At 38.4% G+C, this 15305-nt stretch overlaps 1 protein-coding gene across 2 annotated transcripts in view; it reads right to left on the bottom strand.

Moving 5' to 3' along the window:
• gpm6bb (glycoprotein M6Bb) overlaps window positions 1-13455 on the bottom strand; it is a 39056-nt gene extending 25601 nt beyond the window's left edge. For both annotated transcript variants that reach the window (XM_077536364.1, XM_077536365.1), the window contains exon 1: window positions 13312-13455. In XM_077536364.1, the coding sequence (XP_077392490.1) occupies window positions 13312-13315 (4 nt within the window). In that variant the 5' untranslated portion in view covers window positions 13316-13455. The remainder of the gene's footprint in view (window positions 1-13311) is intronic.
• Window positions 13456-15305: the final 1850 nt, after the last annotated feature.

Genomic DNA, 15305 nt, shown 5'->3' on the forward strand with positions numbered 1-15305 from the left:
AATCAGGTATGAATTAAAGGCATTGAATGTATTAGAGGAGATCTTTATTTGTACAGTATTTTCCCACAATTTGTAACAATTAAACTAAATATAAATTACAATAACATATATAACAACAAAAGGTATAAGAGAATGAATATTATATATCATCATAAATATTAGGGGTGTTAAAAAAAATCGATTCGGCGATATATCACGATACTACATCGCGCGATTCTCGAATCGATTAAAAAAAATGATTTTTTTTTATTTTATTTTTTTTTATTATTTTTTTTTTATTTAAGAGCTCAGAATTGTTCATTCGGTAGTCTTACCGATTCAACGTCTTATCATCATTGCCTTTTTTTTTTTTTTTTTTGTGTGTGTGTGAATCGATTTTTAAACTTCCATTTTTAATGGAAAAATATTCAACAAAACGTCTGACTTCGGGTTCGGATTCACACCTTGAGCATGGAAGAATGTTATATGAACGGAACATTAAGCCTTAATATTTTATTTTAATGCTGTTCAAACATGAAACAGATTACAACCTCTATAAGACTGAAATTTCAGATAAATAAATAATACATTTTCATATAAATCTTACACTCTACAAGCTTACTGATTAGTATTTTCTAAATTTGAATGAAAAAAAATCGCAACAATCGACTTATAAATTCGTATCGGGATTAATCGAATCGAATCGTGACCTGTGAATCGTGATACGAATCGAATCGTCAGGTACGAGGCAATTCACACCCCTAATAAATATTATACATTTTATACTGGTGTTGTTCATTTTTTGCAGTATTATTAATGGGTAACTAGAAGGGATGTAACGATATCCAAACGTCACGAAACGATATCACGTTATGAAGCTCACGATATGATAATTATCACGATATTGTGGGGAAGTTGGCAATATTTAAAAAAAAAAAAAGGTCACAATATTGTAAAAAAAAAATGGGCTCATACTAAAAAAAAAAAAAGCACAATATTGTGCTTTTGTACATAACAGCAATGTTATGTTGTTATTATTATGTTTTGTTATTATTATGTCATTATTATTATTATTATGTTATGCTGTTAATGCACGCACACATTGAGTTCCTCCACATATTGACTTGCTTCACATGCATATTACGTTCCCCTTTATCTGACAATTAGTGTAGATTTTAAACATAAAAGGGCCAAAACATCCCTAATGAAAATGAGATTGCACTAAAACGCTAGCCACCAGAGGGTGCTAGAACTGCACAAATGCACATCAACCTGACTTTTTTTTTTTTTTTTTTTTACAGATGTGTAAGAGGTGGGAGGTGTGTCCTTTGGGTTTGGCCCCGCACAATCATGTGTGCGTATACTCCAAGTTAACAAGAGTTATAAAAACAAAACAAAAAAGTAGCTCTACACTTTCCAGATGCTGCAGAAGTCTTTTTCCCATACAGTGGGGGTCAAAAGCTTAAAATGACTTAGGAGACATTGATGTAATATTCAGAACACGCGCACATCCCTCTTTTGGGTCCGCGTGTGGTTTCGGGGTCGCTCATCTGAGATTTTCTCCCCTTGCTGTTTGCTGCCATTCCTCTTTCTTCTTCAGCACCAACGGATGAGTACCCGCCAAACGGCCCCATTTGCATAACTTGCTATCATATTTAAACATGCAGCTCCATTCATTTTCACTCTTGAAAAAGCGCAACCGCTCATGCAATCGACTCGCTCCCCACGCCGCTGTCGCCTTCCAGCCAGCATCTGTCGCTGCACAAAAAGCTCAACTTTTGCAGACTTTGGACAGCTTGGCAGAGACGCTTCCTGTGGGCCTATCGCGCCTTCCTCCCGAGGATTACAAGCAGACGATGAGCGCTCTGGCGTATTAAAAAAAAAACAAGTGAGAGAGAAAGCAGGTGTGTGCAGTGGCCTTTAACTTGGCAGCCTTTGGGAGCGCAACATCAGGATGAGTCATCACGCTTTGGCGCCAGGCTCCGCCCACACTTAGCAATTCACATCCTTTACAATTTGGGGGGTTCTACGTGGTGCAAATTCTGCCACTAAGTCCCTCTTATTTAAAATTCCTGTCTTTTCGTGGTATGGCTTCTTCCGACATTTTTCCAAATTTCATGTTCCGAAGGGAAACTGGCTTGGTGGAAAATTCGAGTTACCTGGAAAATGTCCGACTGTGCCGCCAAACTCATGATCGTCACAATTTACCGTCGGCCATATACAGAGTAAAAAGGGGTTAAATATTGATCCTAATCATAAAATATCTCTTGTGACAAGGTCATCTCTTGAATGATGTCAAATGCCGCTAATATGGTTGCTTCCAAACAAAATGGCCGACTTCCTGTGCCTACTGAGGCATTGGTTCTTCAGACATGTCAATCAAATTGCATGTTTCTATTGCAAACGGGCTTGTTCCATTGGAAATGGTTAATAAAAGACCATAAAATGGCTGCTACTTCATTCATTCATTCATTCGTGATAGACACACCTACCAAATTTGGTGTTCCTAAGAGAAACTGGATCTAATCTGGTTCTAATCAGTTAATTATTTGCATAATTTAATGGGGGGAAAAAATTACTTCAGTTGTTTGACATAAACAAATATTTTGAATGGTCATAATATGCAAACATTTATTAAATGCTTTACTTTCATGCATGTGGTATTTATTCCTTTAAAGCAGGGGTGTCAAACATACGGCCCGCGGGCCGGATCAGGCCCGCAAATGGCTTTATTCCGGCCCGCGAGATGATTTTGTAAAGTAAAAAAAAATTAATTAATCTATGTAATGTAATGTAATGTCGGACTACAATCAAAACATATACATTTGCAATTTCACAAGCAGTCATTATTTTACACACAACTTAAACTATGGATTGTTTAATTATTGTTTTTTTTTTTGTAACCATACACCGACCTAAACGTGTTCAATACGACACAAATTCAATTACTGGCAACACAAATAGATATGACAAGGATTAACGTCCTTATAACATGAATAACTACGCCACGCAATGCATTCTGGGAACAATATACATGCAAAACGGGTCGATTTAACACATCCGCAACGTATACCGGCAAAAGTGTTGCCGCGTTCCATTTGTATTCGTGTTATTTTTTTGGAACAATATGATTACAGTTGAGCTCTGTAATTTAGGGCTGCTCCGCAAAAATCTGCATATAAATGGCGGCAATTGTTTTTAAGTTATATCCCATTATTTTACCAATGTGGCCCACTTGATAATATATTTTCCTCCATGTGGCCCCTGAGCTAATATGAGTTTGACACCCCTGCTTTAAAGGAACCATCCGCTGTCAAGCTAAAGGATCATCTGTGGTCAAAATGAATAAGTTGACGCTAACATGAACACTTTTTGGACGTTGCTTCTTGAGACTATTTTCTGGATCTGCTTGTGATAGACGTGCGAAACTGGATTGGAGGTTTGAATGGTCAGAAATGGACAAGATAATTTATAACTCTTTGACCGCCAAAAACGTTTAATAACGTTTAGTGAAATCACGATGTATGCCGCCATAAACGTTTAGTGACGTCAACTACTTTTTTTTTTTTTTTGACTATATCAGTGGTCAGTGCAACGTCCAAGTGCAGCGCAGGTCAATGAGTTGTGAAATCAAAAACACCCACTAACTATGGCCAGCAGATGGCAGCATTGTATCTCTTTTCAATGGGCTGCCGGTGTATGGAATTACTCAACTCAGCTCAAGTTTATTTAACCTCGTAGCGGTAGCTGCTCGGGCCCTAACTAGAGCTGCGAATTACAATGAAACATGACGCAATCTGATGAAATAGAACGTTTTACAAGGCTGACGTGAACGATCAAAGCCTTTTGTAACATTAAACCTAATTTGACGGAGCGTCACGAAACAAAAAATATTCGTATCAAAGTAACTGTTGTGGAGAAAATGTATCTTTTCTTTTCAATTTTCGCTCAATGTCACTCAAATGACCTATTTTCAAATGGTGATTACTAAAGAACGGAATAAGGTAGAAACATACTTTTTTTTTTCTAATGAAAGAATGGAATGCGAGCTTTCATGTTGTTTATGTAGCAAAAGAACACAATATTCTGTTTGCTTCAAAAAATGAGTTAAAATGCTCGAAATCCGCTGGCATTGGGGGTTGTTTTTTGATAACGTGCGGCAGTAAAAGAGTTAAGGAAAACTCGAAAATGGCCTCTTCAAACCAAAATGGCCGACTTCCTGTGTCCTTTTAGACAATGTTACCAAATTCTGTGCGCATGAGTGACACTTGTTTCAAGGTTCCAGAGTAAGCTATTCTATCACATTTCTATCATGATGAACAAGCCTACAAAACATGCAGAATTATTTGAACATATTTGAACAAAAAAATCCAAAATTTTACCAAGAACCGCACCGTTGCTACTTCTGGATGCAGCCATACACAAGCAGGCTTTAATTTTACATTCACACAATCGGCCACAATCGGCCGTCAGACTTTTCCTACAAAGCAGCGAGCGCTTCTCATCGGTGCGCCTTCGCCGCCAGCGTGCTTTTGTCTTACGGTTGTTTAGCAGCGGCGCAGAAAGCGGCGAGCACAAAGGCCGATCTGTGGCGACTTGAATACACTCGGGCGGGCACGAGGCCAACAGCTCGATCCTCGCAGGGTCCCACAGTGGAGGAGCGCACTAATGAATTCTGCTCTCCACGCTCACGCGCGCGCACGCACGCACGCACGCACAAACGCAAATGAACTTGCAGGAGGAATTCGCTGGAGGAGATTCTTCTATTTCTGCACGATTCATTTCTACTGGTGGTGCTGAAAGGAAAAATTTTTATTTTTTTTAAATCGCACGCAGCTGTTGGGTCACTCGAAGGCTTGACAGGCACTTCCCATACAAGAGCTGAATCGACACTTTTGCTCACTTTTGATTGGCTCCCTTCTAGGGGTGTGAATTGCCGAGTACCTGACGATTCGATTCGTATCACGATTCGCAGGTCACGATTCGATTCGATACCGATTAATCCCGATACGAATTTATAAGTCGATTGTTGCGATTTTTTTTCATTCAAATTTAGAAAATACTAATCAGTAAGCTTGTAGAGTGTAGGATTTATATGAAAATGTATTATTTATTTATCTGAAATTTCAGTCTTATAGAGGTTGTAATCTGTTTCATGTTTGAACAGCATTAAAATAAAATATTAAGTCTTAATGTTCCGTTCATATAACATTCTTCCATGCTCAAGGTGTGAATCCTAAAAAAATAAAATAAAAAAAATAAAATAAAATAAAAAAAATAAATAAAAAAAAATCGATTCTGCCGATTATTGAATCGATTCGAGAATCGCGCGATGTAGTATCGCGATATATCGCCGAATCGATTTTTTTTAACACCCCTACTCCCTTCTGTATTTTATATCCTCGAGTGTGTCTCACCAAATGGGTGAGCGAACTTTGATTTTTCTTTTTTCAAGATACAAGCTGTCGCTCAGTCGATATTTCCTTTTAAGTTCCAGGCAAACTTCCCGCCATCTTGGATCGCTAGCTAATGCTAATACTTTACCTCAGAGAAAAAAATAAAACAGCTGTTGTCAGAAAGCTGATTTGTAATCTATTAATTTAAGTTTGACTGACCTGTCTGACTGTTTTGTTGACATTCCCTTTAGCGCAGCGCCATCTAATGGATGCAGAACGTAAGCCCAGCCTCTACTGTAGCGCCTTATATATGGAAAAAGTTTGAAAATATGTCATTCATTGAAGGTGCACCTTATAGTGCGGAAAATACGGTATGTTTTTGGGAACTCGGCATTAGGTTATGGAAGCGTGCCTAATAAAAAGGACTTCAGCAAAAAACATCGCAATGCCACTAACCATAAAAATACGTTGTTTAGGCTCCAATACATCACATGATGCGGATCGCAGTTGCAATGACTCGGCTTGGCCACTATGTCAAATTTTCAAATTCCTCTTGTTGTAATCATTTTTTTCTTAGTCTAATTGCAACCACATGACGCTTTTGAATGCTTCAGTTCATTCGACTATATTCGATCATTCTTCATTTATATCCCGCTTTTTCAAAAGACTTAAGGTATCAGCTTCAATCTTCAACACCACTGACCCCCCCCCCCTTAATCCTCTGGCCCAGATCCTGACGAGCTTCTCTGGACTTGAGTGTCTAGGCGACCACTCGACTCTCTTCAACACTTCAGGCTAACAGCAGAAAATGCACAATTTCCTTCTGTATTAATGTTTCCTTACATGCTGCACTTGAGGTTGGTATGGAAAAAAATCCTAAAAAAAACGCATATTCAGTTGAATGTGTGAATGAATGCTCGTCGGCTGCATGCTTCCATTGTGTCCCCGCGGGCCTTCCAGAACAAACATCTGAATGTGAACACACAAAAAAAAACACTGATGCAGGTCTGTACGCCACTGGCAGACAGCAGACGTGCAAGCTGCCAACGTATTGTGGACACATTAAAAAAATAAAACAAACAAAAAAAACATTTAAAGGCTTACAACTAAATGAAGTCAAACACAAAACTCCAAATGCAAGTGTTCCCTTGCATTGATTGATGATGTGACGACTGACAAAAGCTGCAGAACTAATTCTGGAGAGTTTTTCGGGAAATATTAAACTCACATTCAGCTAAATGCTGCAGAACTCGTTTCACAGTGCAGATGGACAATAACCCGACATACAGAAAAAGCAACGGAATCTTGTTTGTTTCCTTTCAAATCCACTCTGGTGATGTCTAGAGCCAAAAGCATACACCAAAACGTGGTTATACCTTTTAGTTCATTGAGAGTCATTTTATTAGTAAGTAACAGGGTTATTATAGTTTTGGAATTTTTCATATGAGTTTTTTTTTTTTTTTTTTATTTAGTTAGTTTTAATTCATTTTCAGTTTTTATTAGTTTTAGTTATGTAATAAATGCTTAGTTTTAGTTAGTTTCATTATTAGTTTTATTTTTATTTTTTTATTTTTTTTATTTTTGAAAAACCTTGTGCACAATATTCAAAAACCACCATGTGAGCGACGTCATCTGAAGGTGCTTTTCTATTGGCTGCTGCTAGATGACGTCACTTCCGTGTGACACATTATCAGTCGTCCTTATTTCGGTTCATATAAAAATAAATCTACTTGAAAGCATATTTAAAATCATCCCCCAAAAGGCTCATGCATTAAATTAATTGCTAAAGATGAAAACAAAGGACATTTTTGCTAAAATTATAGCTAGTTTTAGTTATTTTGTAAACATAAAATGTAGTTTCAGTTAGTTTTCATTTTTTTTAAAAAGCATTTTCATTTTTATTTGATTTCATTAGCTTTTTTTTTTTTATTTTAGTTTTAGTTTTTGCATTAGTTTTAGTTAACTAAATTAACCCTAGTAAGTAACTCATAAAGTTACTATTAATAGTTACAGTTAAAAGGAGTGTGAAACATTGAGTCATAGATTTGTGCTTAGGTCATTTTCTGCCACTCGATGGCATTAGTGTTTCCTGTTGGATGCTGGTGACGGAAACAGAGCAATCGGTATTTGAAACATGAAGCACCTTGTGAACTCCAAGCTATTTTGGTCATTGTAAACAATTACAACTCGTCACCAGTCCCCACAAATTATTGTTAAATTGTGTTACACTGACTCGTTTACAAAACATTGGATGTAAAAATATACCATGCAAAAGGACATCTTATTTAAAGCTTCTGATTGTCATTAAAGGCCTTCATTTTTGCTAAATCCATTTAATGACTTTAAATGCTTTTTAAGAACCCACGAAAACCCTGCAAAAGGATGAGAAATTGAGAATTGTGTCACTGGCCACATATTCAAAAACCTGACTGTATTGGACTGGCACTTGGACCATGCGGATCCTGGAACAAGGCCGGACAACGCAACGCACACGTCGACTGACAGAGAATAAACTTCCAAGTCGAGGGCGAGGCCATCGCGCATGCTTGAACGCAGGCATCCCCCGGTCAGGACCTTCTACTCCAATCACTTCACAAGTCACAATAGTCAATGGGCTGGCTTTGTCTTTACCAGGTCAGAACTTTCCAGAACATTAACATGCAAGCAGCATGGCACAGTTGCTGCAGGAAAGACAAAAAAATAAAGCCACAAAAGTCAAAACTTGGAAGTTCAAACCATCATCATGTGCAATACGTCAGCAAATGTTGTGACGCTACAGCCCAGCCCAGTTTTTGCATTTTCATCGACTTTCTGTTGTTTTGATGGGGATATTTATTGCTTTTTTTTGTTGGTTTTATACAATATATCAATTAAAAAAAACAACCGATTCGGAAATATATCTCGATATCGCAGCACACAATTCTCAAATCGATTCAATATTTTTAAATATCCATTTTTGATGGAAAAATAGTCAACAAAATGTCTTACTTATGGTTAGAGTTCACACATTAAGCATGGAAAAATGTTATATTCATGGAACATTAAGACTTAATATTTTATTTCAATGCTGTTCAAAAATGAAACTGAAGTTTCAAATAAATAACACATATTCGTACAAGTATTACAGTGGACAAGTTTACTGATTAGTATTTTCTAAATTTGAGTTAAAAAAAATCGTAGCAATCAACTTATAAATTCATATCGGGATTAATCGGTATCGAATCGAATCATGATACGAATTGAATCGGCAGCTACGAGGCAATTCACATCAACATGTTTGGGATGAAACTGAAAGCAGACGTTCCAAAAATGTAAAAAAAATGATGACTGGTATCGCATTGTGTTTTATTTACGTCATTCTGTCTTCTTAACAGGATGGATGGTGTCTTCTTAACACTTCATTTAATTACATTAAAAATATATACTGAATATTATATTGAAAATGTTTCTAATATTGCCATTATTATCTTATTTTATTTTTTTCTGAGAAAAACATGAAAATTAATACGCTTCATAGAACTGAGTTTCACTTGAGAGCTTCCACACAAAAAAATAAAAATAAAAAAAGAAGTTGCCTCATATGAAAAGTGAATGCGGTCAACTGTATTTTTGGTTTCCAAATGGAAATGAGCCCAGAAATGATGCAAGTGTGGTGACGGCCACCTCATTACTGTGCATCATTTTTTGTTTTTTTTTTGTTTTTTGCAATTAATGACAACAAACTGAAGACGTAATGTTGTTTAGGGCTGACTGATGAGGACATACAGTGTCAGAGTTATTCGAGATTAGCGCATTTGAGGCGTCATTTGACTGCCAAAATGGCCTCTATCTGCGGGCTCAAATGAGTCTCAGGGGAAGACAAACACAATCACGTTCGTGCCGAGACTAGGGATAGACCGATTATCGGCTGGGCCGATTATCGGTGCCGATATTCAGCATTTTGAGAAATATCGGCATCGGCCATTTTGAAGAATCATATGGCCGATAATAGATCCTTTTTTATTTATTTTTATTTTTTTTAAGTGTTAACTTCAGGGAACTAATTTAAATGTAAATTTAAAAAAAAAAGTTTTTATTTTCATTTTTGTCGACCCTGGGAACTCTCTGCACCTTCTGTTTTTGATTGAAATTAAAACTAAGATAAGTAAAAATTTAATACTTTGGATATTTTGAAATTTTTGAAGACTTATTTTTTGTAGAAAATAATTGTTTGTTTTTATTTAACTTTTGAAAACATGCTACTGCGCCTGGGAGATCCCAGAACTTGTGTATTGACTAAGATTTTTTGGAAAAAAAAAAAAAACTTAAAAATATTTTACTAACCCTAAAAGTTGCTCAATAAACATGTGCTTTAAAATTTAAAAAAAAAAAAAAAAAAAAAAAAAAAAAAAAAAAAAAAAAGATAAGAGCTCGAGTTTGTATTTTTTCCAAATTTTGATGTCCCTTTTTAGTGAAAATGAATATCGGCTCCAAATATCGGTTATCGGCATCCTTCACTACTAATAATTGGTATCGGTATCGGTCTATCTCTACGGGGCATTTACAGTCAAGAGCAGAAATTAGGACCCCAAATCTAGCCCACCATGCTGCCCTTATTGATGCTAACAGTGAAACAAAAACAAACTCCGACTCAGGATGCGAGGTCACGCCGTGACCGCGTGCGTGCTGATGTGACACTTTCCAGACAAACCCACCGAGATTGGACAGGAATGTGGAAATCCGAGACGGCAGACTCGAAATCATCACAAAAGCGCGCGCGCTTGCGTGTCTGTTATCGCGAAGCGAACTTTGTAACATCTGACGCCACGTTCGCGCCTCCGCACTGTCAAAAGGCGGCTGGAAAACACATTTCGGCACCCAGGCATGACCCAACGTCAGCCGAGAAGCGCTCGCTTCATATTTAATGTCACGTCCGACAAAAAAAATCTGCACCCGATTTGGACAAGCTTCACCTAAAAGCGTGTCCGCGACACCGGGAAAAGTTTCCGTCAAGGATGAATTGAAAAGTGAGAATTTTATGATCGGAGTGTGGCTCAAAGTACAAATGGAAATGGTGTGCTGCTTTCGATTAGTTGGGTCTTAAATGTGACATGATGGAGTCCTTACAAAACAAACAAAATGATGCCACTGAGTGATACAATCGTAGATGAATAGTGTTTGTATTAATGTGTTTATGGTAGTACTGATGTTCTAATGTGTTCTGTGTCATCCATCCATCTATTTTCCTGCTTATTCCTCACAGGGGGGGGGGGGTGCTGGAGCCTATCTCAGCTGGCTCTGGGCAGTAGTTCTGTGTCATATTGAGTTTTAAGGTCCATCCATCCATCCATCCATTTTCTTGACCGCTTATTCCTCACAAGGGTAGCGGGGGGTGCTGGAGCCGATCTCAACAGGCTTTGGGTTGCCAGCCAATCGCAGAGTTTTAAGGTCATTAAATACATTAAGAACATGACATAATGATTGGGCAGCACGGTGGATGACTTGTTAGCACCCCCCCCCCCAGTTCTGAGGACTCGGGTTCGAGTCCGGGCTCCGGCCTTCCTGGGTGGAGTTTGCATGTTCTCCCCGTGCCCGCGTGGGTCTTCTCCGGGTACTCCCGTCTCCTCCCACGTTCCAAAGACATGCATGGCAGGTTGATTGGGCGCTTCGAATTGTCCCGTCGGTGTGCTTGTGAGTGTGGACGGTTGTTCGCCTCTGTGTGCCCTGCGATTGGCTGGCGACCAGTCCAGGGTGTACGCCGCCCAAAGCCAGCGGAGATAGGCTCCAGCACCCCCCGCGACCCTTGTGAGGAATAAGTGGACAAGAAAATGGATGGATGGATGGACGGACGGACGGACGGATATAATGATTGACAATTAGTAGCTGGCCGTGTCAACCAGTTCCGCAAATAAGACACCCGACAACAAAACCCGTCCAAAACAGAAACCAGCTTCAGCTCAAATTCAATCTTCAACCCAATGTTGGGACAAAATAATGAACCCAAAATAAAAGTAACCCCATCAGTTCGAATCCACAGCTAACCAAGCCAGTGCTGGATTGGCCAATCACAGGGCACATATAGACCAAAAAAAAAAAAAAAGCAACTACACTCACAAAAAGCCTTATTTGCATGTTTCGGGGATGCTGAAGTACATGTGTGACAAAATGGTGGGAACGTGACCACACAAGAAAATGCCCGCGGCTGAAAACTTGGTCGGATGAAAGCACAACGCGACGTTCTCACGTCTGAACTCCAACTAGCCAATTCCGTGCATTTATCACTCCGAGGGCCATGATGTTCTCCCTCAGTGTTAACCACAAAAAAAAAGATGGTGGTCACCGTGTGAGGACGAGGAAGAACAAGAAAGCGGAGGAAGAGGGGGGGGGGGGGGGGGGGGGGTCCGTTCAAAGGCCTCGTTGCTGTGAGACTCTGCGGCGATTCAGCGAACTTGGGTGTTCATGAACGGAGGAGGCGCTGCACAAAGGAGCGCCTCCAAATTAGGAGCACAAAGACGCCTCTGTGGGAGCCTCCCAGAGAATTAATGAGCACTGATACATATTCGCACAAATGTCTCATAAGCATTTGGGGGTCACGGGATTACATGCTCGCGGCCATTTTGTGGCAAAATAACCTGAAACCGAGACAGTGTGTTGCTGTTGTTGTTAACTTACAAATTTTAATATGAAAAAAATAAATAAATCAATCATATTGGTCTTTATAAAATAAATAAATAAATAAATAAATAAATAAATAAATAAATAAATAAATAAATAAATAAATAAATAAATAAATAAAAAGATTTAAAAATGAAACATTTTCTCAAATTTGTTTGCTTCACTTCATTGTGCTGCTTTGTCTGCTGTGTGCACTTTAACCACCTGGGGGCAGCAAAATACAGATGTACAGTAAGCCGTGGTAAAAAAAAAATAAAATAAAAATGAGTCACTCTTCGCAGGGGATAAAGAATGTATGTCAGTGAGTATTGTTATATTCTGCAATACACATGTTGCTCCAGGATTAGCAAGATTACACTGCATCAACTCCTTAATTAGTTTCCACTAAATTGTGCTACTAGGTGGGACCAAAGAAATCATATTCCATTTGGTGCTGATTTAGTTATAAGATTTTTTTTCCCCATTATTTTCCTTTTGGAGTTATTTTTCTATATTGGTTGTTATTACAATGGGATTTTTCAAAATAAAAAATAAATCCCAGTAAACAATAAATACATGTTAAGTGTATTGCCATTACAAAGATTTTTTTTTTGTAAACATTGCATAAATATAGAGAAAAATACCAATACATTTTTGTGGGATTGTTTCACATTATTTTAATTTCTAAAAATTGTTCGGTGTTAGGCCAGGATATTTCCATTTACATTAATCATTTCAAGAATTTATGTTTCGCTTGTTGTTGGAGTAAACTACACAATAAATACTGAATGTGTGTGGATGTGGGCGGGTCCGTGTGTATTATGGGAGGTATGCAAAATCAAAAACATGTGACAGCGTTACATCAGTTAGGCTGCGTGCATGCACTAATTCACTGCGAAAGTTTCATTGACTTCCAACCACTTGAAAACGAGCACATCGACAAGACGATCAAGCTCGGAGTGGTTTGGTTGAATTCTCGTTGCTGATCAATCACTGGTCATTAAAGGCGTGCAAACCAGTGTGAGGTCATCATCAATATTGTGGGTGAGAAAGTCAAGCGAGCGGCAATAAAGAGTGGAAGTGTGATGCACTGGCACAATCCCGCAACACTTTAATCTCTCTTAATCGCTTTCCTCGACTCAATCCCACAGTTTAACACAACGCATATTCCCAAAACACGCCGCTGCTACATTTCTGACAATTGACTCGAAAGTTTGACTGACGCACAAGGGGAAAAAAAAAAAGTTTGCAGTCAAATGGCCATCTTGTTTCAAGCAGATGAATGAAAAACAAAAGCACTCACCCATGTTTAAAGGTCTTCCCTGCGAACTTTCCTTCCCCGCGAGGGCGTAACAGTCAGTCAGATTCAAGTCGTCGAGTCCTGAGATGCGCACGAACGAACGAACGAACTAACTGGACGCTCGCATGCGCTTTGGAGACAGCCCCGGTGACGTCATCGGCAAGAGTGGGAGGGGTTGAGCATCGGCGCAGAGAGGGGGAAAAGAAGAGAGTGGCCAAGGGGGTGTATTTTGTCAGATTTGGGGGGGGGGCAAGGGAGACCTGTCGTCGAGTTTGTGTTGTGAGCTGCACTGAAAACGTCTTCAATTAAAAAAAGTCCTTGAAATTGGCTGGCACTTTTTTTTTTTTTTTTTTTAATAACGTGTGGCAGTCGAAGAGTTAAAGGGATACTTCGCTTATTTAGGCCAATATAGTAATAAAAAGTTAATATTTTGTCTATAATTGATTTGATACTTTCATTATTTTTCACGTCCAAATTGTACCTTTAAAAAAAAAAAAAAGCATTTTGCAACTTGCTGGCCACTTGAAAATGACGACCAATCACTGCTCACCTGTTTTCTAGGTTTGGTCTTGTGACATTCGCAAGCTGAGCCGTGATTGGTTACCTGAGCCCCTTGTGATGTCATTTCCAGTCGACAGCAAGTTGCAAAATGTGTTTTTTAAAAGGTACTAATTGGACATGAAAAAATAATGAAAATATCTCATTTATTTTAGGCCAAATATTCATGTTTGACTGCCAAAAATGGCTAAATAAGTAAAGTATCACTTCAATTAACATATATTCACTGATTTTATCGAGAAGAGGAGAAATTAAAAAAGAAAAATCAAAAGCAAAGTACTTAAAACGGAAGCAACATGCACCCAAGGGGGGACGCGAGACTCCATCAAGGGGGGCGCATTTAACCTCGGGGAAATGCTTTTTTATTTTTCTTATTTTGATTTTATTTTATTTTTTAATGTCATAGAATAAAGTGCAATTGCACCTCCACTACATTAGGGGGCAGTGGCGCTCTCATTATTGTCAGAGTGTGCGCAGGGAGCATTCGCTCGGTGGTGTAGGGGATTTGTTTGCACTGAGCATGCGCACTTGCACACAGCAAAAAAGAAGAAAAAAAAAAGCACAAATTATTTTAGATATTTTTGTTTTGCAGGTTAGAGTTTGTTTGTTTGTTGTTTTAATATTGTGCTCCTGAGTTCATGTTGGTGATCAGTTTGAATGTATTATTATTTGTTGATTTTATGTAATTTTATTTTTCCGTATCATATGGTTTGACATGGTCAGTCAAAAAATGTTTATAGTTTAATTAAGGATTTAATTTTATTTTTGAATTTCAGATGCACTTTAAATATTTTCTGTTACAGTTAATAAAGATATTCTTTGTTGTAAGTTGGCACATGTTTCTTTCTTTTTTAATTCTCTTGTACGTTATAATACGGATACGGATGTTATGCAGAGGTGTGCTCATAACAATTTTAGAGATGAAAATGTTAATATAAAATAAAATAAAAGCTGCACAAACAGCAGACTTAGCATCAAACTGTCCTCAAATGACCTCTTTTTTTTTTTTTTTTTTTTTTTTTTTTTTTCATCGTATTGACGCCAAAGAATATTTGTCACGTCGGACATGGCTCGGCGCAGACTGAACCGATTGTGTGTTGTTTGCCTCACAGAAAGCGGTCGCCATCACTCCAGTGCGCCGGAATCCGGTAACCAAGGAGGTCCCGGCGGGCCCCGGGCCGATCCGGCCTTTTCACTGGGGGCCAAGTTGGCAAGGCTCCAATTGGGGTTGTTTCTTCACGACGACAGCAACGCAACACTTGTTTTGCTTTTAGTGGACACGAAAAGTACTCAAAGTAAAACTCAAGTTTAAGTCAAATGTTTTCCAACATTCAAACCATTAACTAAAAATTGCGAGACCAGCATGAATACATTTTGTGGGTGTGGAACACTCCAGCAGTACCTAGAAAAGGCCACTAGTTGGCAGTATAATGCCTTCA

The sequence above is a fragment of the Festucalex cinctus genome, chromosome 11 (assembly GCF_051991245.1).
Source record: "Festucalex cinctus isolate MCC-2025b chromosome 11, RoL_Fcin_1.0, whole genome shotgun sequence".
In the NCBI taxonomy this organism is placed as follows: Eukaryota; Metazoa; Chordata; class Actinopteri; order Syngnathiformes; family Syngnathidae; genus Festucalex; species Festucalex cinctus.